This window comes from Protopterus annectens, chromosome 3.part0, assembly GCF_019279795.1.
Source record: "Protopterus annectens isolate FY-2018-M chromosome 3.part0, PAN1.0, whole genome shotgun sequence".
In the NCBI taxonomy this organism is placed as follows: Eukaryota; Metazoa; Chordata; order Ceratodontiformes; family Protopteridae; genus Protopterus; species Protopterus annectens.
In genome coordinates, this window is record NC_056731.1 from 1,527,041,413 (window position 1) to 1,527,067,364 (window position 25,952).

The 25,952-nt window shown below is 45.7% G+C and overlaps 1 protein-coding gene across 1 annotated transcript in view; it reads right to left on the reverse strand.

Annotated features, from left to right (window-relative positions):
• LPIN2 (lipin 2) overlaps positions 1-25,952 on the reverse strand; it is a 1,688,564-nt gene that overhangs the window by 236,058 nt on the left and 1,426,554 nt on the right. Inside the window, exon 17 of the mRNA XM_044065902.1 lies at positions 20,768-20,882. Within this exon, the coding sequence (XP_043921837.1) occupies positions 20,768-20,882 (115 nt within the window). The remainder of the gene's footprint in view (positions 1-20,767; positions 20,883-25,952) is intronic.

Here is a 25,952-nt window from a genome sequence, read left to right on the forward strand (position 1 = left end):
ACTCTGTCCGGATGGAAGACCAAGTAAGGAGGCTTTACGGAAAGGGCTTGGAGTTCCGAAACTCTCTTGGCTGAAGTGATGGCTACCAGGAATGTTGTTTTCCAGGACAAATATTTGAGACTGACCGATGCGGCTGGTTCAAAGGGAGAAGCTGTCAAGGCTTGAAGGACTAGAGAAAGATCCCAAGGGGGTATGGCATCTTTGATAGGGGGCCTGAGTAGAAAGGTGCCCTTGAGAAATGTTTTGCACAATTTAGCTGACATCAAAGGACCTGTCTCATGTCCCACATCGTAATGGGAGATGGCTGCCAACTGTTCCTTGACTGTTGAACAACTAGCTCCTTGCTGAAAAAGTCCGGTTAGAAAATCCAGTACGGACGGTAGAGGGGCAGTGAAGGGATCCAGATTATGATGTTCCGCCCAGATGGAAAAGCGTCTCCATTTACTGTGGTATATTTTTCTGGTGGAAAGCTTATGTGCTGCCACCAGAATGGCTTTGACTGGTGAAGAGATGCCGGGAGTCCTGACTAAGAGTGGAACTGGAGCAACCAAGCTGTCAACTTCAGGTTGACCAGATTCAGGGTCTGTAATTCCGATGGATGGGAGATTAGATCCGAAGTGGGATCCAGAATCCAAGGAGGATTCACTTGATGAGACCACAGGTAAGGGAACCAAGTTTGCAGAGGCCAGAATGGGGCAATGAGGATCATTCTGCTCCCCAACTGCGAGGCTTTCTGTAAGAGCTTTAGCATCAGGGGTAAAGGAGAGTAGGCCAGGCGGCCAAGCATGCACCAGAGCATCTCTTGGGGCTTCCCCTGGTGGGGAATCAGAGCGAAGAAGCTGTCGCATTTCGTGTTTAAGGGAAAGGCAAAGAGATCGCAGCAGGGTTGCCCCCATTTTGCGAATATCTGCTTCGTTACTAGTGGGTTGAGAGACCACTCGTAAGGGGACAGAATGGTGCGGCTGAGTTTGCCCGCCAGAATGTTGGCCTGCCTCAGAATGTGCATTGCGATCAGAAAGTGGTTGGTGGAAATTGCCCATTCCCACACTCTCATGGCTTCCCGGCATAAGGGGTAGGATCTGGTTCCCCCCTGTTTGTTGATGTACCAAACAACAGACATGTTGTCTGACTGAAATGCAATCGTTCCTACGGGGAGGAGATTCTGAAGTGCCTGCAACGCCAACAGCACCGCTCTCATCTCCAGAACGTTGATATGCAAGGAGGTCTCTGTGTCGTTCCACGTGCCTTGGACTGTCCTGCCCGTGTAATGCCCCCCCCCACCTGAGGCGAGAGGCGTCCGTGGTCACCGTGGCGAGAGGGGGAGGAGTGCAGAAGGGCCGGCCTATATGGAGGTCCGGGGGATTGGAGCCACCATAACAGGGCCCTCCTGCAAACCTTTCTGATAGAGATAGGGTGGCAGAGAGGAAGAGATTGGAAGGACCATTGCACTTGAAGGGTCCCCACTGCAGTACCCTCATATTTAGGCGAGCACATGGAAGAAGCGTTATTGCAGCCGCCATGGAGCCCAGCGCCCTCAGGACCAATTCCGCCGGTGGAGCTTCCGATTGTAGGGTGGCCCGCACATGCAGTCTCAGATTCTGTAGTCGTTCCGAAGTCAGGAAGACTCGTAGATCCCTGGTATCTAATCTGGCCCCTATAAACTCTATTACTTGTGTCGGAGCAAGGGAAGATTTGACCGCATTGATTATGATGCCTAACTGGGGGGCTAGGCGGAGAAAGTAATCTCTGGCTGAGCAGAGTAGATGCCTTGTTGGGGCGGTTAGAAGCCAGTCGTCCAGGTACGGAAAGACCTGCATTCCCTGGAGTCTCAGGTGGGCTGCTATCACTGCTAAAACTTTGGTGAACACCCTGGGGGCTGTGGTGAGGCCAAAGGGAAGGACCCTGAACTGATAATGACTGGCTCCCAGCCGGAATCGGAGAAACCTCCTGGATCGCCTATCCATTAGAATGTGGTAGTACGCATCCTTGAGGACTATAGAGCACATCCAATCGCTCTCCCGTAAGAGAGGGAGAATGGATTGAAGAGTGACCATTCGGAATTTTTCCTTGGTTACCGACAGGTTCAAGAGGGAAAGATCTAGAATTGGTCTCAAGTCCCCCGTCTTTTTTGGCACCAGAAAGAACCTGGAGTAGAACCCTAATCCGAGCTGGTCTTAGGGGACGGGTTGGATGGATCTTTTTTCTAACAGCTGCTGGATTTCTGCAGCTGCAGCCTCCCTCTGATCGGGTGGAACATCGGGGAGGCTCCTGAGTTTGGGGACATGATACATTGGAATTTTGTATCCTCTGGATATGATACGAAGCACCCAGTGGTCTGATGTGATGGACTCCAATACCGCCAGATGCCTCAAGAAATGCCCCCGACTGCCTCCAGAGCAGAGCAGTCGGGCAACCCTTCAGGGCGTCTGCGTGGGCTGTTCAGAGAATGATTCTCTGGACCCAAAGTTCTTCGGGGCCCCTCTGCCCCTAGGGCGGCGTCCTCCCTGTCCTCCTCTGCCACGGAAGGACTGGTTGTCCGGAGCAGGTTGGGAATGTTGCGATTTCCGGAACCACATCTTCTTCTGTCCCTTTTGGTTCTTCGAGAAGGACATCTGGGGAGCAGAGAAGAGGCCTCCGACGGCAGACAACATCTTCCCGTCCTTCTCGCTCTGGACCAGTGTTTCGCGAACGGTCTTGCCAAACAAGGCAGAACCATCAAAAGGGACGTTCGCAAAGGACGTCTTAAAGGGCTCCGTGAAGTCACAATGCCGGAGCCAGGCCTGAAGTCTCATGACTAGGCCCGCTCCGCTAGCTCTATTGGCTCCCTCAGTAGTGTGGGACAAAAGCCGCATAGAGGTATTAGAGATAGACCTTAGAGTGGCCATTCGAGTGGAGTAGAACTGCTTGTCCTCCGCCGACATGGACTCAGGGGGGAAGCAGCGTATTCTTTGATAAGATCCCGCTGCATCCTGATGACATGTGCCATATAGTTCAGAGACCTTACCGAGAAGGTCGCTGAACTAAAAACCCGCTTCTCAACGCGATCCATCGAGCTGGACTCTTTGCTCGGTGGATGGACCGAGGGGTTCTCCTGAGCTAGTTCCCTCTTCGTGGCTGCCGCCGTCAACATGGCATCTACGGGGGGACCCTTGCTCCAGTGGGACCGGTCTGCGGGGGGGCTCAGTATCCTGTCCGGGTGTTTAGGGACTGGCTCCACAGTGTCCGGCTCCTTCCACGCCCTGGTGGTAATAAGGTCCACCAGGGGGGGTCGGCCGGAGGGGACATCCAAGAGGTACACAGGCCTGCTTCGAACGCCTCCAGGAGCACTGACTCGTCAGAGGAAGCCTTGGGAGCAGACCACCCACCTCTGATCCTAAGCATTTCCATGATGTCTCCAAAGGAGACATCCTCCGGGGGTGACCTTGGGGAGCCTTCCCCTTCATCCAAGTCCGTATCCTCTGTTAAGGACTCTGGGGAGTCCACGTGCCTCCTCTTACACTTGTGCTTGCGAGGCACTTCCTCGGGGGGGGGGGGTTGTCAGAGGAAGTCTCGCCAGCAACATCTTGTTCCAATGGAACAACCTGAGACATCGAAGCAGGCTGTCCCTCTGGCCGGGTGATGGAAGCCTGACCCAGCAGAGAGGGAGTGCAGGGTGGAGCCGAGGCAAGGGCCGGGGGTCTGGATGCTCTCAACAGAGCCCTCTCCACTGTTTCGAAGGCCGAGGGGGAGCCGCTCTTCCTTGGCTCCGAAAGTAGACTCCCACTTGGATCCGTTGAAGGGATCGGAACCGGCTCCGAGACCGTCGGATCCGAGGGACCAGTGTGCTCAGACCTGGACGGAGCCGAAGGCACACTGAAACCCTCGGATCCAAAGCTCAACCCACAGCTCAGAGAGGTCAGATCCGACGATGGAACCGACAAACTCGAGGGCAGAGTCGGATCCGAAGTACCCAGTACTGTCGGTGCCGACCCACCCCCGGCTCCGACGCTGTCCGGGTCAGAGAAGGAGCAATCGGAGCAAAGAAAGGGGTCGAGCTCCCCCCCGAAAGGGGGGGGGGGGCAAGAGCACTCCCATCTGCAGCTGGGCCTGGATGAACCTTCGCATCATCCGGTCCAAGTCTGCATCTGACAGGCTGTATGTAGATCTCGAAGAGGCCACCGAGGCAGGCCTGGAGTGCCACCTCGATGACCTCGACGGAGATCGGGTCTCCTTCTCCTCGGGTCCCGGGGAGAAGCAAGGAGATCGGAGCCGAGGAGGAGGAGACCTGGAAGCCGTGGAGGGGGAAGCTCGCTTAGCCAGGGGGGCCGAAGCAGAGGCCTCGGCCTGCCGCTTGTGGTGCTTCTCCCTCCATTTCTCCCTCCTGGCCTCCCTATCCTCCGGCGCTTTAGTGGGAGTTTGAATCCTGGCCGGGGGAAGGGGGGCAGGAGTGGCTACCACCACAGGCTGAGGAGGTGCCACGGGAGGAGTGGAGGCCGAAGCCTAATCCGGAGGCAAAAGACCCACCAGGTCAAGCTTCGACCTCCGCTCTTTCAGTGCCCTGGGGTTGAACGCTGCACAAATGGTACATCCTGAAGAAAGGTGTTCAACCCCAAGGCACCGAACACACTGAGTGTGGCCATCAGCCGGAGATAGCTTATGGCCACACTCGGTGCATTTAGAAAAAATAGGTTTTGGGGCCTCTGCCATACCCAAAACTAAAGTACACTACACAAGCACACCAGGCCCCAAACACAAACACACACAGACACACTCTAACGACCAGCGAGCGGAGGGTGAAAACCAAAAAAAAATTAAACTAGATAGGAAACCTAACCACTCACACAAATTACAGTTACAAGTTTGATAAAAAAAAGAAGAAATTCACTTATCTGTTAAGAAAACGCTAGGAGCTCTAAAATCTAGCTACACACTCAAGTGCGGCAAACTAGATCTGAGGTCATAGGAGGTTGGCAGGGGATTATGGGTGAGGGGAGGAGCTAGGAGCTCAGATCCATAGCTATGCTACAAGTTGCCGGCTCGGATCCGATATCGGATCCAAGACCCACAGGCTGCTGACAAATGAAGTCCCTACTCCAGATCTTTTGTTTTAGTAGTTCCAAAGTGTGGCTGATATTTTAGCATGTGGAACTGACAGCTGAGTTCTTGCAGAGATGTATACTTTTTTTACCCCATCTGTCCAGAGCTCTGGCGTCCTTGTCAGAAGGAATAGGATTCTTTGCAGAACTAGCCTTAGCTCCTTTTGGTCCCTATGTAATGATCTCCGGGTCTGCAGCAGGATTTCTGCACAGGTGTTTGAGAGAATCTGGTACTCTAATACCTGTCAGGTTTTCTGGAAGTAGGTGGGAGGGCGTCAGGAGTCGAACTGGATTCAAGGAAGACATCATCAACCACCTCTAAGATAGGAGGGATGGCTAAGGGTCTGTGCTGGGGCAGGTCTATAAACTCAGTCTTTTCTTAGACTGAGGGAAGTCCTGGGATTCCCAGTGGAAATGTTCCCCAAGGGTGTGAAGGGTTTCCCCAAAGGAAAAATCTTCTGGTGGGGAGGCAGAAGGAATGGATTCCTCTGCATCTGAATCTTCATAAGCAGTCAGAGGTGGTTGTTCCTCTTCAAAATCTGAATAATCAGACTCCTCAGAATCCTGTTCTGTCAGTATTTCAAGAGAAAGGTCTCTTTCCCTTTTGGAAGCTGTGGCCTGACTACCCTTGATAAGGTCTTCTGCGGCATACCAGACTCTGAAAGGGTCTTAGTAGAGGCCTGCGAAGGTATCGAATCGGTCATCAGGGGCTTCGAAGGCACCTCACTGAATTCCAGAGAGCCGACGACCTGCTTAGTGGTAGAGTCGTCGGAAGGCTTAGGCTTGTGTGGTCTGTCTCCATCTTTATCCTTACTTTTTCTGGAAGGTCTACAGATTACTGGCAGATGGACGCCATTTTGGAATACGAAGGTGGAAGATGAAAATATCTGGCGAATGGTCCTAACATTAGAGAGAGCACAGAACCTGCAATGGGGGATGTCGTGGTCTGGGCCTAAACAAGTGACGCAGTATGAGTGGGAGTCTCTGTGTGGTATTTGCTTTCCACAGGCAAGGCAGTTGTTAACTTTTTCAGACATTGGTTAGTGCAAGAAAAAAGGATCCCCAACAGGGTACTTCACTTCAGACGTTTTCAGCTGCAATTCAAACTCTGGTAGCGACCGAATGGCACACTTGCGAACTGCTTCTGCTAAGGGCTCCACGTCAGGAAAGAATGATGTAATGGCAACGGCTGCCTTCCTTTATAGCACTGACGTCCGACAGCAAGTGACAGCAGGTGATGCAAAAAAACATGGACTCTGGTATTCGGGCCGGCCAAGGGCTACCACAGCAGGGATAACCCACAGGCAATGACTGCAACAGTGAAACACGAACAACATATGGAAAAAAACTGCCTCAAAAAGCAATGAACTAGGATGTGAAGATAAGCATCATTGAGGTCCAGGGAGACCAAGAAAGCCGAGGGAAGAAGAACAAGAAATAGGGTTTTGAAGGAACAACATTCGAAAGAATGGGACCTTCAGAAAGTTGTTGAGCTGAGAAAGGTCCAGAATGAGTTTCCAAGTGTCGTCCTTCCCAGGTACCAGAAACATTCAGGAATAAAACCCTTTCCCTTCTTGGGAAGGGGGCACTGCTTGAATGGTGCCCTGTGCCAAAAAGCCCTGAAGCAGTTTTGGGAAGAAAGGAGGTTGAGTAATGCCCAGAAAAGGAGGAAGGATTTCCATACCATAACATGTTGCTTCACAAGAGATGGCTTGCACCTGTCACCCTTAGGCTTTCAAATACTGGCCAAGGCTCTTGCCGCCCTCATAGTGCCTTTTTTAGGCAAGACTCAAAAGACAAACCTACCACCATAAATAGCACAAGTAACCAAAAACTGAGGGCAATACTACTCAACGCCAGAAGTCTAAACCTCAAAATGCACGCACTCGAGGCACTCCTCACTATGGAGAACATCGACATCTGTGCAGTAACAGAAACCTGGTTTAAGGCTCCTGAGAGCACCCCAGCACTGCTAGGCTATAACTCATACCATACCTTTCGGCCACAGAACCAGGACCGAAACACAACAGGCGGGGTATCCATATTCATCAAGGATACCCACACCTCCACGTTAGTGGTGCAGCACAATGCATCAGAGATCACCCATGTGCAACTACAATGGGCAAAACTGCAATCCAAACACCTTAATACTGGATGATTTCAATTACCCAAACATAAACTGGGAGAACTACTCAAGTACTAACTCCCTTGCCCAACGCTTCCTAGAATTTATAAACTTGAACACCCTGGATCAACTGGTCAACACCCCCACCAGAGGAAACAACATATTGGACCTGGTCATCACCAACATGGGCAACCGATGTTCCACACCGGAGGTCAACCCCTTGCTGGTTAGATCAGACCATAGACTAATCACTCTGCATATCCACATTCTGCCCCCACCCCCAATCAAGGAAACCACCATGAAGAACTTTTCAAAAGCAAACTTCACGTTACTTAAGACTGAGGTGGAAAGGTTCACAGCCCCCATGCTAAAGGACAATGCTGTCCAAGCTGCTGAAACCTTTACAAAGGCACTCTGAGCATCTGCAGGAATGCATGGATCATGCTATCCCAAGTAAAACAAGACTCACTCCAACAAAAGGAAACCCAGTCTGGTGGACCCCTGCCATAAACAAGCTATACAACAGGAGGAGGAAACTAGTACAGAAAAGAGTAAAATCCCAAGAAGGAAAGACATCCCTGATCAGTATCAGCAAGAAACTATGATCCCTCATTAAATCATCCAAGGCTAGTTTCGAAAGAAAAATTGCCAATGACTCCAAAGATAACCACAAAGCGTTCTTTAGCTATGTCAAGAACCTAAGTGGAAACTCTCAGATCTGCTTTGAGTTAGTGCAGAATGGCACAAAATACACTGAATCGAGTGATATTGCAAACATTCTGGCAGACAGGTTTAGTGCAAACTTCCCCTCTCACCACTTAAAGGGCCCATAACCATACCAGAAGAATGTAGGGCCCCATCAATCACAGACACACAGGTTAAAACAGCCCTATCCAAAGCCAAAAACACAGCTTCAATGGGACAGGACGGGGTCCCAGGCTGTGTCTTACAAGAGCTCCAAAATGAACTAACCCCTCACCTAAACACACTGTTCAAACTCAGCCTCTCTACAGGCTATGTAGCCACAGACTGGCGCACAGCAACAGTTATCCCGCTCTACAAAGGTGGAGCCACAACGGACCCCGGGATCTATCGCCCTATAAGCCTGACTAGCCTGGCCTGCAAGACTATGGAACGCATCATTGTGGAATTCATTAACAGAGATATTGGGAACCTCCAAACCTTGGACCCTACCCAGTTTGGCTTTGTTAAGGGCTGATCATGCCTCCTAAACCTGGACAACTTCTTTGAGACGGTTACCAAGGCATTAGACGAGGGAAAGGAGGTCCACACAGCCTACCTAGACCTTGCAAAGGCTTTCGGCACCATTCCCCATTCTAGTATTATAGACAAGCTCACCAGCTTGAACATAAACCCCTACGTCATGAGATGGGTTGCCAGCTGGCTCATGGATAGAACCCACATGGTGAGAGTTGCAGGCTCTATGGCCGACTCTAAACCGGTTACAAGTGGCATTCCCCAGGGCTCAGTCCTAGGACCCCTCCAGTTCAGTATATACCTCTCAGAGGTACAGGCAAGCATAGGGGGACGATGGCTGAGCAATTTTGCAGACAACTGCAAACTACGGGGGGCATAATTGATTCTCCGGCTGATACAGACATCCTCCAAATGGGTCTCACTGAGACGGATACCTGGTGTCAAAATCATGGCCTCAAGCTGAATGCCAAAGTCAACCCCTTTGGAAAAAACAAAGTACCCGCAAATTACCACATAGGTGGTAGTCCCCTAAATACAGAAAATGCAATAAGAGATCTGGGGATCCAAGTAGTTAGTAATCTCTCCTTTGATAATCATATTGCCAAGGTGGTTAGCAAATCCTTCTATGTGGCCCACCTAATCACAAAAGGTTTCACATCTAGAACAAAAGAGGTTACTGTGCCTCTCTAATCGTCATTCATTAGACCCATCATAGAATACAACGCCTCATTTGGGATGTACCTTACAAGACACCTGCAACAGCTGGAAAGGCCACAAAAGTACCTCACCAAGAGGATTACTGGCCTCAAACAGATGCCCTATGCAGCCTGACTCAAGAAACTCCAGCTGTACTCGGTTCCATACCACTTACTCAGAGGTGATCTCTGCCTGACATACAAGGCCATGTCCAACCCACAATTGATGGACATGCTCCACCTAAAAAAAAAAAACAAATCCCGGAGAGCCACATGGTCTAGAGATATAAACCTCACCACAACGATAAATAAGACATGCTGGAGGGATAGATCCCTATCCCAGAGACTCCCCATGCTTTGGAACAGGATTTCAATTTACATCAGGCAGAGCCCCTCACTAACTCTCTTCAAGAGAAACCTTGATGGGTGGATGGGAAACAGAAAATTTACACCGGGGATCACTGCACTGGCTCTGCTGGACAGTGGCGCAGGGAACTAATGGCTCTGCTGGACAGTGGCGCAGAGAGCTAATGGCTCTGCTGGACAGAGGCACAGGGAACTAATCTAAGGGGATGTCAAAAGCCAACACATTCTGGCTAGGCTTATAAATGCCCTCGGGCAGATAGCCTAGTACTTACCTATGAACCTATGAAGCATGTCTGACGGATAATGGAAAAACCCAAGAGTTTTGAGAGCCCCTTAACCAACTGAAGAGGGGCAGGGAAAGATGAAGGGATAAGGGAACCTGACTCAAGAAAAGGAGAAGCAAACTGTCAGACAGAACGTGGCTTGCCCTGAAAAAGACAGCTTCTGAGCAGTAGGAGTCTGAGTAGACTTAGGAGGAGGAACCCGCCTAGAACCCTTCTTACCTTTGCGAGGAGGTTGAGGCCATCTGAGAACAAAGACAGAACTAGATGGATAATTCCTCTATAACTAAGGGATAAGAGAGAGAAAAATATGCTTGAATTCCTGAAAGCCTTACTTTTATCCTCAAGGGATTTGAAAAGCTCAGCAACAACAGAACCGAATGGGTAATCGAGAAGAACTGTGATGCCCTCCACTCTGGGCCAGTAATCAAGGAGCCTCAATCCTCACTACTGACAGCGGAGAGGGACGTTCACTTGGAACAAAAATGGATACACCCAGTATTCCAGATGCAGCTCTATGCAACAAGTACAATTTTAATTAAGAGCACACAGGGAACACATTCAGGCAAGGTCTGTGTTTCTCTCGCTCGCTCCCCCCCCCCCCCAGGTTTCCAATAATGCTCCCCACTGGCACAGCTGCAAAGTTAAGTCCTCAGCCGAGGGTCTAAGCCAAGTCCTCCACCACTCGTTCTGTGAAACCAGTGCTTCGTGTCCCTGCTTCTTGTAGCTCACACACACAGAGATTTAATTTTCACACACGCACATAGGAAAGGTTGGCACAGATTACCTGCTCTATCAACTTTGCAGAGACAAAAAGGTAGATTCACTGCTACCAGTCAGTTACTATGACCAATCAAGTAAGATTTTCAGGAGTGGCCACAATGCCACCAATAGATACAAGTACTCTCAAAGGTTAAAATATTGTCTAAAGGACCAGCCACAATGAAGAGTTTAAATATACTTAATAATAAATATAAAAACATGAAAATACAACATCCATTTATAGTAGACACTGGAGATTCAACCATAGGAAATATTAAAATAACACAGATGAATAGATTCACAGAGATACAGAAAAACAGCACTTAACTAATCTCACTATATTTTCCTGACTAATGTAAAGAATTAATATTTCCTGGTTCACTTATTAAAGCATGGCAAGATGAAGTAGGTGAGGGATCCTTTTATGTAAGGTCCTTCTATATCAGGTTCCATGAGAGAGCGAGCTCCTGAGACTTCAGTCTCCTCTAATTTTAAAACATTATTTCTGTACAGAATGACATCACATACATCTGGTCATAACAAAATACCAGTAGGACAGCTACTGCAATAAAAAGTCTCTTTTAATACTGACATAAACCATAAGATAGGACAAGTATTTTCACACATCAAGTACGCTTCATCAGATCCTCTAAAATCAAATAAAAACCTTCAGTTTAAATACAATAGTATAACCAATCAACAGCTCATAACAATTAAAGCTAATTGAATATCAACTGAGTATTAAAAACACAAAACACAAATTCAAACTTTTCTCAGCCTGCGTCCCTTCAATACAGGCTTAAGAGACACTGCTATTTATTCCTGGATATTTATGTGCTTGTAACCTCAGTATCCAATGAAGTTCTTGTTCAAGGAAGTTATTGGTATCACCCCCTCTGATATTATTGTACACTGGTTGTAAAACCCTGAACAAAAACCAGTGTTCAGGAAATACCATTACATGCTTGACCAAAGCATTAAATTCATTCTTTTTGCGTATTTCATACAGATGTTTACTTATACGTTCCTTTAGCCTCAGAGTAGTTTTGCCCACATAATAACATGGGTATGTATCACACGTAGCCAAGTATACCAGATTACTAGTATCACAATCAACATAGAACCTAGGTTCAAATTTAAACAAAGTGTTGGGACAGTTGAGTATTTGTTGTGTACATCCCAAGCAAGTACTGCTCCTCTTTAGCCACTGCAGGCTTCACAATGGTTATGTCAGAAACTGCCTCCCTCTTAGCAGTGGCCTGTTTCCCATCCACTAAGATCAGATATAACCTTTGCTGATAGTTTGGTACCTCTGTTGTCGCCAAACTGACCACTGTCATACTGTTATTCCCACTTGCTGGCTCCCCCACCTTCTGCTCCCTGCCTCCATGGGAATCTATATGATACATGGCCCCACTGGTTACATTTAACCCTTGATCCTGGCCATGAACCTGAAATAGTGGCCTCCCCTGTTATTGGTGGACTCTGTTGGGGTGGTTTAGGCTGCCCACCATGGATTCCCTTATATCCATGTGCAGCACTGCGTATGCCTTTCCTGTGCAGTGATGTCCTGCTTGCTAAGTAGAGATCCCCTTTTTCCCCAGCTCATCTGCAGAGTTACATTCTCCATCTGCTAATCAGATTCTCATGTCCTCAAGCAAGTGCTAATGGCTTGCTCCCTCACCAAAAATTCTGCCAACCTTTCAAACGTGGTGACTTGACACCCACTCACCCCACCTATGAAAATAAGTGCTTAACTCAGCAATATAATCACACACACTCATCTGCACAAAGGTGGGCTATCTACAGATCTTGGAAACAACAGACCCAGAAGTCTCACTAGTCTTATATGTAAAGCCATGGAAAGAATTATCACAAAAATTATCAATAGTGATCTAGTAAAGCTCCAGACACTGGACCCAACCCAGTCTGGTTTCATCAAGGGCAGATCATGCCTACTCAACCTGGTGGACTTCTAGGAGGTCACCAAAGCAGTGGATGAGGGCAAAATGGTTCAGACTGCCTACCTCGACCTGGCCAAGGCATAAGACAATACCCCGCTCGGGCATTATTGACAAACTCATGAGGTTAGTTACAAACCTGTATGTCACCCAGTGGATAGCCAAATGGCTCACAGACAGGACCCAGGAAGTTAGAGCAGGGGAGTCCACCTCTACAAAGAGGCCAGTCACAACTGGAGTTCCTCAGGGATCAGTCCTTGGACTGCTCCTTTTTGACATTTACTTCTCTGAAGTCAAGGCTGATGTCAGTGGTCTCTGGCTTTCTAAATCTCCAGATGATTGCAAATTAGGAGCTGTCACTGAATCCCACACTGACACACGTTGTCCAGGAGGAGCTGACACAGACAAACAACTGGTGGCAGAGAGACGGACTAAAGCTAAACACCAAGAAATTCATAACGGTATCCTTCAGAAGTCATCCACCCCTGCTAACTATCATACTGACAACACACCCCTCAGAATTGACCCAGTAGTCAGGGACTTGCATATAGTAATCCAGCCTTTGACCATCACGTGTCTACAGTAGGGAGGAAATCCTTCTTTGTTCTGCAAATTATAAACAAAGGTATGGCATCTAAGTCCAAGGAAATCATTGTTCCACTGTATTTAGCATTCATTAGACCTATCATAGAGTACAATGCCCCCTTTGGTATGTACCTAACCAGGCATATTTAAGTGGAACATCCACAGAGGTTCCTCACTAAAAGAATAGAGGGCTTAAGTAAAATGTCCTATACACACTGCCTCAAGGCTCTATCCTTGCATTCAGTCTCCTACAGGCTTTTGAGGGGAGATGTATGCCTGACATACAAGGCATTGTCAGACCCCACTCTGATGGATCTCCTGCATATCCGCAAAACAAACCGTGCCAAAATTACCTGTTCTAAAGAATTAAACCCTGCCTGTGATATAAATATATGTAACATGCTGGCGAGACAGGTATTTATTCCAGGGGATTATCCTGTCTCTGGAACAGATCCATGTGAAGCAGAGTTCCTCCCTAACACAACTCAAGTTCAACCTGGACAACTGGATGGGGAACAGGAAATTCATCCCTGGTTTGGCAGCTATGTCTCTAATGGACAAAGGCAACCTGTAAATGATTCATCTCACAAGCCCTAGGCTTGTAAATGTTTCATCAACAAATCCCATGCTTGCATTTATCAAGGGCATCAGAACTTGTCAGAGATTTGTGATGCATGGCTACGTTCGAACACAGAAAGTCGAACACGACAATGTTGAACTTCAAAAGCAAGCCTAGGAACGGTTTTAACATGGGTTGAGATAGGTATCCACTGCTATTGCCGAACTACAAACCTCACTCCTATCTCGACCCATGTTCAACATTGCCGTGTTTGAATATAGTGCGGTCAACGGAGTTGGATTCAAAATTATGATAGTAAACCTATTTTCTAAGGGACCAGCCACAGTGAAGAGTTTAAATATATTTAATAATAAATAATAAAAGAACATGAAAATATGAAAGATCTATTTACAGTAAACACCAGAGTTTCAACCAAAGGAAATATTAAAACAACACAGATAAATAGATTCATACAGATACAGAAAAACAGTACTTAACTAATCTCACTATATTTTCCTGACTAATCTAAAGAGTTACTATTCCCTGGTTTACTTAGTACAGTAAGGTAATATCCAAGAAACAGATTGTTCCTGAGACTTCAGTCTCCCCTAATATTTAAAACATTATTTCTGTACAGAACATCATCATATACACCTGGTCATCTGACTTCTGGTTCCCATGGAATCCCCCATAGCTAGAAGCTCAGGATTTATCATACAGGTGTCAATAATACACACACACACAGAGCCTTGCTAAGATCTGCTGCAGCTCCTGGAAGTCTCAAAAAATTTTCAAACGTCTACCCTTTCAGAGTAGCAATTAGTTCACCCCACTGACAATGCAGGAAGCTTCCTAGTAGACTATTTGTCTCTTGCTGCATTCAAAATTGTGAGATATCTTTATGGCCTAGGTCCAGTAATTTAATTTTCTTACCATTTCTCAAAGTCACATGGATTGAGATTAACACATTCTTTTCCAGTATCCTCTTTCACAATATATACATTTAAACTGTTACAATAATGCATGTACATTTCTTTTATTTCCAGCAAGGCACACTGTTGATACATTTTTTACACAAGCAACTTTACAAATTCATTTTCAACAAAAGCATCTGCACAAATCAGTTTGATATTCAAACATAATTCTTTACAAAGTTTCAGCTAGCTGTGCTGGCATATGTTACACATCCACTGTCCTACTTCTCCTGGCACAGCTGGCAGTGCCTCCTATAGTCACAGGAGCATCCAACAATTTAGCCTTAATATCATCAGGCAAAGGTTGGAGATGAAGCCAAGAGTAACTTCTCAAAAACCAAAGGCAACAGCCATAATGGAGACATCAGCTCCATCGTAACACTTAATAGAGTGGTGGGCTAACTGAAAAGTACAGTACAGTACAGGCAGGGCCAAAGTGTTCTCTTCAGAATTAGGGAGGTCAGAGACCACCTGGGAAGCCTAAGAAAAAAAGGGCAAAAACATACCTGGTCATATGGGTCTGTTAATTAATATCAGTATATACCTTTTTGCCTAGCCATTTCATAGCTCTACTGTCCTTGTCTGAAGGAAGTAGTTTAGCAGAAGGCAAAACTTTAGAGGGGTTGTCAGAAGAGAAAGAGACACTAGAGAAAGGTCTGCAGAAGGACATTTGTATAGGAACTTACATTCATCAGACACCCTGTAAAATCTATCAGGTTTCTTAGGGGCTGGAGGTTGAGAATCAGGGGCCAAAGAGGCTGCTGAAAAGGTATCTAGAATGGCAGCCAAGACTGGAGGTACAGTAGAGGGATTAGGGGACTATATGGAGGAGCTTGTAACACCTCTTTTGAATGTCAGAAACCTGAGAACAGTCCCATTTAAAATATTCCATCATAGGAGAAATAGTATTCCCAAAAGACAGTTCTCCCAGGAAAGAATCTGGGCTAAACAGACTCTTCCTCCTCAGAGCCATAATCCAAAGGAGAAAGGATCTGAGAGGAATATATCAGATTCTTCCTCAGAATCCAAATCCTCTTCAGAGAAGTCCTGCCGTCTGGGCCTCGAGTGGAGTAAATGACAAAGGGGGAGAATGCACAGAAACTCCTTGGGGAGGCCTTATGACCATCAATGCATTATACAGCCCCTGATAAAATCCTGCCATTCATGCCTCTTTAGCAGCAGTGGAAGCATGCTTGTTTTGCTTTTTCTTTTGAGGGACGTCTGCCCTAAATACCCTAGGAGGTTCAGACCTTTGCCTACACTCAACCATAGTAGAAGGAATCTCCTTCCAAACATCTGTGATATGCCTCTTGGTCCCTTTGAAATAAATAGTCAGCAAAGATTCCTCCTCAACATCCAGAGTGGATGTTTGCAGAGCCTCTGTGGACATGCAAGAAACTGGATCCATGCCAGCCTCTAACAGGGTCACACAGCAGATGAATCTGGCACAAGTAGGCAAATCCTCTGGGCTTTCACCAGCCTTGAGAAAGACATCCACAGGAGGTGGTACAGCAGCAGAATCAAACCAGAGTTTCTTGGCCTTTTTCTTGGCAGGCGGCTGACCTTCGGGACAGGAAGATTCTGACATAGCACCCACTGTCAACAACCTAAGATGCTGGTTCTTCAGGTAAATGGACAAGGAGGACAGATGACTATTTAGAGTTTTAGGGACAAATGCTAGGCAAACAGAACACTGAGTATGGCTGTGAGAAGCAGCCAAACAGAATAGATGCTGCTCGTGATAATCTTTATAGGGAATTTGTCTCCCACACTGACATTTTCCCTTTCTGGATAACATGTAAACTCAAAAAAATTGAGACAAAAAAATAAGAAGAAACCCTAACAGGGCAGTTGCCTGAAACATGGCTCGATAACCAGCACAGGAGGAGGAGCATTCAGACTGACAATCAATGATGGCATTCAGACTGGTGGCAAAGTTGTTCTTAGGTATGTATGCCCGTACATTACCTTTATGCTCTACATCTTGAGCAGGGGAGCATATGCGTGATGTACAGCTACAAAAACCTAAGGCTTTGGTATACTGGCTGGATGGTGGGCTACCCTTGGCAGTGAATCCCTTTTGTAAAAAAACACTGCAACAGTGGCATGGAAGAACATCGATCTTAACAGACAGTGCTGGATCACAGTCCTCGTGATTTATAGTTAGGATAAGCACAAACATGGCTGACAAATGCAACATGACTGTGGAAAAACTGGGACCAAAATTGTACAGGTGCCCAAGATAATCTGACTGAGTTAGGGTGGTATCAGGCATCACTCCAACAAATTGAAAACTGCTTGGGTTTTTGCCAACTAAATCTACCAGAAGAAAAGGTTCCTGCAACCTAAATCACTTCTAAGAATGGAGAGAGACGTGATGGTGGGATCTACTTTTCTAAAACAAAAGTCAAATCCTGAGGTGGGGCTGGTTTTATCGTTAACCAAGGGGCATGGTGAACCTCCTTGGCCATAACCAGGACAATGTCCTATACAGCCCAAAGACTTCAGAGCCTGGAACCACTCCCTTATTTGCTACTAAGGTGAGATGTGAAATAAGTTTTTTTTGGATAAAAGCCAAGTCTAGGCATGGAATCAACATGAATGAAGGTAAGTCATGCAGTACCCTCCACTGATGAGGTTAACAAAACTTATCCACCTAAAACAGGCCCCCATACTCTGCCGCTCTGAGCAGAAGAATCAGAGTATCACATTTACTCATGAGGTGAACAGTGCACTCTTCCGAATACCCAACTAGTAGAAGATACAATCAGGATGCGACTCCTGACTTTGCAACGCTGCCCAAGAGCCACCAGCATGCTGAATTTGCATCTACAACATGAAAGGAGTGACACCTCTAGTCTATGGCCCACTGCAAGCCTTACAAAGGTGGATGTGAGAACAAGCCTTCTTACAGGTTCTGCTACAACTTGACAGATGGATTGCTGGATTGAATCCGGTCACAGATGAAACCCTTCCTCCAAGGACTAGGAAAGCTAGGAAGACTACTCATAAATCTAAATGGCTACTGTGGATTCCACTCTCCAGGCGTTACAATATGCACCCTTCATACTGTGCTGAAGACAATGTGAGGTCCTTACCCCATTGGCAATGTCATCAGAACTATGGGATTCACTGTAGATAAAGGAGGGACAGACTGGAAACTGCTGAGATTTGAAAGCCATTCCTAGGCACAGTAACATGGATTTGATATTAGGATGACATATGAAAGTATGTTGTGACTCTGAAAGACCACAGTCCACTGCAATATCTTGGAAGTCATGAAACACAGAAGAAGAAGTTTGGACTCTGCACTACATTCCCACTTTGGATGCTATAATGATGATGTTTCAGCAGCAATAAATTATAAACACCGGAGTACCCAGCACTAACCTTACAGAGGCAACTCTCTGAGGTAAAATCAGAAAGGGGATCTTCATGGTTATGGTCATATCAGGGATGTTTACAAGAAGCCCTTGAAGGAGCAGCCAGAGCACAGCCATCCATGTAGAACATATGGATATCTTCTCCTTACAAAACTTCAGCAACCGTGGCAGGTACACTGGTGACCACAGTGGATGCAGAGAAAACTTTAAATGGCAATTACTTATACTGGAAGTGGCACCCACCCAGTGCTAGCTAAACAAATTGCCTTTAAGGATCCCCAAATAATGATGCATAAAAAGCACCTATTATGCCCAATGACACAATCTTGGCACCAACAGATGCATGCACAATCCTCTGAAGTGTCACCACCAATACCTTTTTTTATGTGCTTAGTGAAGTTGCTGAAGTTCTTGACAGGCCCAAAATCTTCAATCTTTTCTGGAATTAAAAGCACGTGGGAGTAGAACATTTGGCTTTGTTCCAATCCAAAAGATGGACAGCCAAATTCAGAAGTAGTGTGTGGACTTGCCACAAAAGTATTACAGAAGCAGGCTGCTCTCTTAGTGGTACTCCTCCAAGTAGACAGCACAAAAGCTCTAAGATATGGTCAACTATGACCATGTGTAGAATCCCAGCTTGTTACAATCAGGATGGGAGGTTTGACCTCTGAGAAAGCTTCATCTGAAGCTGATTTGGCCTGCTAGAAGTAGTAAATGGGACTGAAAGGAAATGAAAGATTCTCCCACTTGCAACAGCCTTTTTTCTCTAACAGATCATTTGCAAAGTCCTGAGTAAGCTGGCCAAAGAGAACTTCCTACATAAAAAGGGCATCCAAGATGAATTTTTTAAGCTCATTTTTAAAGTACGGCAGACTTAGGCACGTCATCCCACACAAATATAGGAGACAGCCTGCAGTCCTAGGTACAAGCTTTTGCACAACCATCATTGTAGTAAGCTACAAATAAAGCAAACTCTGAAAACAGAGTCTTAACCACCAAGCTATAGCCCAAACTCAGACAAATAAAACATTCTCAAGTACCTTGTCCACTAGCGAGGACTGGAACTTGGACAGATAAGAGCAACAAGTGCTCAGAGCACGACATGACATACTGTAGGAATAAACACTCTTACCAACCATGTCTACATTGCCCAATGGTAAAGATGGCAAATTCTGTGGTCTCTGGATCATATACTGGGCTGAAGACATCATGCATGAGTCTGTCCCAATGAAGCCTGATCAGGGAATTGCAGCACTCAGCCAGGTTTCTTAAAACATCTGTCCTTTTTGGGGAACCTTAGGAGTAGAATCTAGCTGCATCCTGGCTACACTGATGAAATTCTTGATGAGCGACTCCAAAGACCTTAGGAGTAGAATCTAGAATCTACTCCAAAGACAATGACCCAGGAGTCTTTCCTTCACCTCTCCCAGATACACATTAATGCACTTCTCTTGGGGGGGGGGGGGCACACAGAGTCATTTGGTGGATGTCTTTATTCATTTGGAGATAATGCCATCCCAGTCCTCGTATTCCTCACATGATCATGAGAGGATGGGAATCAAGTGCAACTCCTCCCCAGTGGTTCAGAGACAAGCTAATGCACAGGCTCACAAACAAATGAATTTGCAATGGCCTGTGGGAGGCCAGACAAAGGGGAGACTAGAGTTCAAAACTATCTGCTACAGGCAGTGCAGTGGTACAAGAGGCCTAACAATACTGCTGGCATCAAGCACTACACTGTAATGGTGCATTCCCATTACCACAAACTAAATTTCCAAAAATGTTCACTCATTTCTTTGAAGCAAGTGTCAGCAACTATCAGCTTGGATCAGGCTGGATGGCTTGGATTGCCAGTTTATCGACCGGGAGTGGGTGCCGTCTACTGGGACACATCCTCTAGGGCAAGATCTAGAGGTGCAGTTCTTTTGGATCTCCCAACATCTGGCAAACTGCACTCCTAGAGAGAAAGCTGGTGGGGGGGGGGGTCTAGGCTTATCTGGCAACTACACAGACATCAAGATCTTCTGTCTTTAGGCATTACATGTTAACTTGGAACCTTTCAGAGATGTCGTTAGGATCAAGATTAGAACCGTGCAACAGGAAGAAAAGTGGCAGGCTCACTGACTAAGAGTGCTGCTAAAGTTAGAGCATAATGCCACCTAAAGATAGTATGGAGCCTGTGCACTTCATTTAAAATAGAAGTTTGAGAAGAAAATAAAACCGAACTGGAAGAGAAGACAATCCAACTGATGACCCACCAAGGAGGGTTGCCACTGTTAGCTCTAATAACCCTGATGCAACATGAACAATTGCATGCATTTCTTGAAGTAATTTCAAGGGGTTGAATATCACAGTGTAGAAAAAAATAAGAAATTATGTGCATATTTCTAGTATATTTATCTTTTAAAATGCCAGCATTTCAGTATCTGGCTAACAATCTGCTATGTGAAATGGGAAGCATGTTCAAGTGAAGGGCATCCAATAAAGTAAACAAATAACTCTCAGTGAGTCTTTCAGCCACAGTGTAAAGAGGGATGGAAAACACATTTGCCGAAGTAATGCTATTATAAGCTTAATATTAGTCCATATTCTTACTAAGTGCATTGTTTAACATGTATAACAGCATATCTATATATATATATATATATATATATATATCTATATCTATATCTATATCTATATCTATATATATACACACACACACACACACACACACACACACACACACACACACACACACACACACACACACACACACACACACTAAAAAAATCTGCACTTACATTTGGCCTGTTTCCAAAGGCTGCGTAAAAGGGCTGGTTTGATGGATTAAAAAGGTTCCTTATATCATTTAAACACTCAATTTTAAACTTTTCCGGTTTCTTCTCTATAACCTCTCTGTAAGAAAAAAGGTCAAACTGAGAAATAAGTTTATTGAAATGTACTGCAGATCACTACAAGGTACAAAAACAGTCTGCCACATATCAATTACCACACGCACTACTTACTATATGCCTATACAAATATGTAATGATATCAAATATGGCTACACACCACTGCCCAAAAAGGAGAACTAACTTCACTCATAAAAGAAACCAACTTGAATCTGAAAGTAATTAAAAAAAATCACAGGAACAAACAACAAAAAGCAACTGCTTAGGCCTACTAGTTTTGGAGAAAGAAGAAATATTAAAGAATCGGCTTATGCCACTACTGAAAGGGAGCTCAATAAAAAAGAAAATTTCCAGGGCCAGTTTTTCCAGTCCTCTATCGATTAAGCAGACACACATTTGTGTGCCCTTTAAGTGTACTATTAGCTCTTTCCTGAACTGAGTGCTCAATAAGCTGCTGGACTTGTGCTACAAGAGGATTCCAATTAGCAGGGTTAATTTTACTGAAAAACACTTCACCTGTTTGTGGATGGGCCAGAGTGAGAGGTCTGTTTTGGCTTCTGAGTAGGGAAAACATTTTATATAGAGTCCATATAAATCCCCCCCCCCCAAAAAAAAAAAAAAAAAAAACAAAAAACCTCAGCAAAATGTTAGCTGGAGATACAGAGGAATCAGTGCCTGGACTGACTGTGGGTACAACAACTTTGTCCCAGGAAGAAAGACTGAGCCAACAGCATGGCATCCTGCAAAGGGCAACACCAGTGGCCTCAGTAGTATCAGGCAGTGGGGACCAGGGGCTACACAAGTAAGTCAGTACAGGCGAAGTCCTTGGGTGTGGGGAGGCTAACTGGGATGGAAATGTCATCCTGATTTTCCTTCTAGTAGTGGACCAACTTCTCGACATTCTGCCTAGGACAGATACCTGAAGACAAATGCTATGGATTATCTGACATGGTGATCTGGCAAGAAAGGGACTCCAGCTTCTTTTTGTCATAGAAAGAATAGAGACCTTTCTGTCTTCTCTCTAGGGTTTCCTTATTAAAGCTAGCTCTAAAGCTACATGAAGACATCATGGGGAAGGCCCTAAGCAAAACTCACACAGTGTATCGAAGCTGTTATGAAGGATATGACATCCACATCCATACTCAGCCTCTGTACCAAGGGCAGACATATCAAAGGAAGGCCTATGGACACCTGCAAATACAGCAAGCCTACAAAATAGCAAGCAGCAGTAAGTTGAGCAACAGCAATGAAAAACAGCAAAATTTATTTATCTGACAGCTCTGGATTATGTCAAACTAGAAGACACCTAGTAAAAGTGAAAAATGATACTCTAACATGGCAAAAAAGAACTGAAGACAGCAAAGGATGCATCCTATTTATACCGAAAGCATGGCTAAATCCCTGAGGAAAAACAGACTGGCTAAAGTTGAGCCACACATTGGACCACACCCGTGGCAAAATTCCTCAAGGTTATGATCAACAATGATCCATGTGAAGAACATCAGCTGCTATGAAACTCATCAAGAATGTGACAAACCTTTCAAAATCAAAGCAGAGAATGCAGTGCGTAAGTTGTCAGTTCAGTCAGAAAAGGCTTTTGCTACATTAAGAGGTAAGCAGCACACCAATTTCCAGCATGTGTTCTATGCAGTTTTCAATTGACTGACTTCTGTCATGCAAATTTAATAAAAGGTAATGCAGTTAGTATTACTTCCTCTCAGTGATCATTTCCCAGCTGGGGTGCCTACTCTGCAGATTATGCATGCCCTCTGTGTAGGTTTTCAATGGTACTCTTGTTTTTTTTTCCTACATCCCAAAGAGATGTCATCAGGGAAACAAAAGTTATGTACTTACCATAATGACAGATTTGTGTTGTCTTACATTCTTGTCAACCTGTCGGTATCGAAATCAATGCTGGCAGTCTTAGAATCTTCAGTCTAGGTGCTCCGCCTCCTCTATCCTTAACTCCCTACCTCTAAGTGCCTCTCCTCAAATCAAGTTTGCCCCACTGATGTGCCTAGAACCATAGGCCAAGGGAAAAGAAAAAAGTTATGTCTTACCATAACGTTCCATCTGTATTGTTGATCCTCGTTCAGTAATTACGCATGGGTATCAGTTCCGAGCTCGGAACAGAGCTGGCCATTTTCCAAGCTCGCATCAGCTTCAAACTCTTGAGCTAAACTCTTACCCACAATCCCCCTCTCCCTGTTACCTCAGATTGAGTTTGCAAGTTAAAGAAGGTAGAGGCTACCTCTGGTCAAATAACCTAAGAGAACTAGAAACCACAGAAGGGGGAAGGAGGGAGGGTCATAATGACTGAACGAGGATCAACAATACAGATGGAATGTTATGGTAAGACAACTTCTTTATCTGATATTGTTAATCCTCGTTCATTCCTTACGCATAGGACAGAGTCCCCAGCTACCTCTATTCCTGGGAGGGTCTCATGGAAGGATATTCCTGAGCAGCACAGAACCGAAAGATGCTCTTCCCCTGGAGGCCAAATCCAATTTGTAATGATTAATGAAGGTATGAGGCGTAGCCCAAGTTGCAGCTGCAGAGATGTCATATAAAGAAGTTCTGGCATGGAAGGCAGCAGAAGATGCCACCAACCTTGTTGAATGAGCTTTCATGGTAGTAGGCAACGAGATATTACGTTGTGTGTAAATAAAGGTCACACAGTCCTTCAACCATCTAGCTAATGTGACCTTAGCAACAGCCGATCCTAATCTAGATCCAGAAAAGGCCAAAAATAACTGGTCAGATTTACGAAAGGGTTTAGTCCTGTTTAAGTAAAAACGGATTTGCCTGTGTATATCAAGGGTATGTATGCAATACTCTCCTCTGTTTGAATGGTTGGGAAAGAAAACTGGGAATTCAATGGCTTGATTAATGGACATTTCAGAGATCACTTTAGGCAGAAATGACGGATTAGTTCTCAGAGACACTATCTCTATGAAAAATCAAATATGGACTCTTGATACATAAAGCTTGACGTTCAGAAATATGTCTGGCAGAAGTAATAGCGACCAAAAACAAGGTTTTCCATGACAAATACTTGAGGTCGCATGAAGAGGCTGGTTCAAAAGGTGCCATTGTCAGAGCTTGTAGAACTAATGATAAATCCCATGGTTGAATAGGTTCTCTAAAGGGTGGCTCCAGATGATTCACATCTTTTATGAAGGTCTTGCACAATTTATGGGTCATAAGAGAGGAATCTTGGACACACTCATGAAAATTAGAAATTGCAGCCAAATGAACTCTAATGGTAGAGGCCGATAGACCCGATTGAAACAGGTCGGCCAGATAGTCTAGTATTATCGACACTGGTGCTGAAAAGGGGTCTACTTGTTTATCTTTTAGCCAATAGCTAAATCTTTTCCATTTGCTCTGATAAGTAATTCTAGTGGAAGACTTATGAGAAGCAATGAGAATATCACGCACTGGTAAAGAAAGATCATTCTGCCTGGCAATTAAGGGAATTGGAGTAGTCAAACCGTTAGCTTCAGGCTGTTCAGGTTGAGATGAATCAGGTTCTGTGGGTGTGAGATCAACTCCCGGATTGGATGGAGGATCCATGGTCGATCTAGTAGGTGAGGCCAAAGGAATGGGAACCAAATGTGTCATAGCCAATATGGTGCTATGAGGATTACCTTGCTCTTCAACCGCTGGGCTTTCTTCAGAAACTGGGTAATGAGAGGAAAGGGCGGAAATGTGTAGAGAAGACCCGAGGGCCAATCGTGGACTAGAGCGTCCCTGGGTGACTATCTGGAGGGTGAATCAGGGCAAAGTAGTTGCTGCATTTGCAGTTGGTCGGGGATGCAAAGAGGTCACAGCAAGGACGGCCTCAGCGATGGAAGACCTCCGCCGCTATCAAGGGATTCAGGAACCACTTGTGAGGTTGAAGAAAGTACCTGCTGAGTCTGTCTGCTATCACGTTGGAACTCCCGGTAATTTGTGCTGCTAGAAGAAAATGGTTGGTAGCCATCGCCCATTGCCATATCCTCATGGCCTCTCAACAAAAGGGGTAAGATTTGGTTCCACCTTGCTTGCTGACGTACCAAACCACCGCCATGTTGTCTGATTGAATCGCAATTGTCCTAGACGGCAGCAGGGGATGGAATGCTTGCAACGCCAGAAGCACCGCCCTCAGCTCTAGAACATTTATATGCAGATGGGCCTCTAGTTGGGACCAAGTGCTTTGGACTGTCTGTCTCTGACATAGCCCCCCCCCCCCATCAGGGAGGTGTCCATGGTCACTGTAGCCTTGGGTTTCTGGGGGGAAAAGGGGCGAGACCATTGTGAGAGATTGTGCGTCATCCACCAATTTAAATCCTGTTTGCACCTGTGGGTTACTCAAATTATAGCTGAAAGAGGATGCTGAAAAGGATACCATTGGGTGAGCAGTAGCCATTGCAGAAGCCTCATATGAAACCTGGCCAGGGGAACAATGGTGATGGAGGCTGCCATGGAACCTAACAGCTGTAGAACCGACTGAGCCGTGGATTTTTCCTTTGAAAGGATTGGAATTAGTTGTTGCTTGATCCTTAAAATTCTGTGCTCTGGGATAGCAGCTCTGCAGTTTTTTGTGTCCAAGATAACCCCTATGAATTCTGTCAACTGAGAAGGGGTGAGATTGGATTTCTGCCAGTTTATGGTTAAGCCTAGCCTTTGAGCAGCGAGGAGAGAGTATGGCAGGGCTTTTCCCAGTAGATGTCTAGTGGGGGCAGAAATGAGCCAGTCATTTAGGTATGGAAACACCTGGAATCCTTGAAGTCGCAAGTGAGCTGTGACAACTGCCATGCACTTTGTGAACACTCTGGGGGCTGTAGAGAGTCCAAAGGGCAGTACTCTGAACTAGTAGTGACTGGCTCCCGCACGGAAGCGCAGAAATCTTCTTGATGGCCTGTCCACCTTTATGTGGTAGTACTCATCTTGAAGATATATAGAGCACATCCAATCGTCTTTTTCCAAAAGTGGGAGGATAGACTGTATAGTGACCATCTGGAATTTTTGAACTCTCACAAACTTGTTCAATACACTGAGATCCAAAATTGGTCTCCAGTCCCCAGTT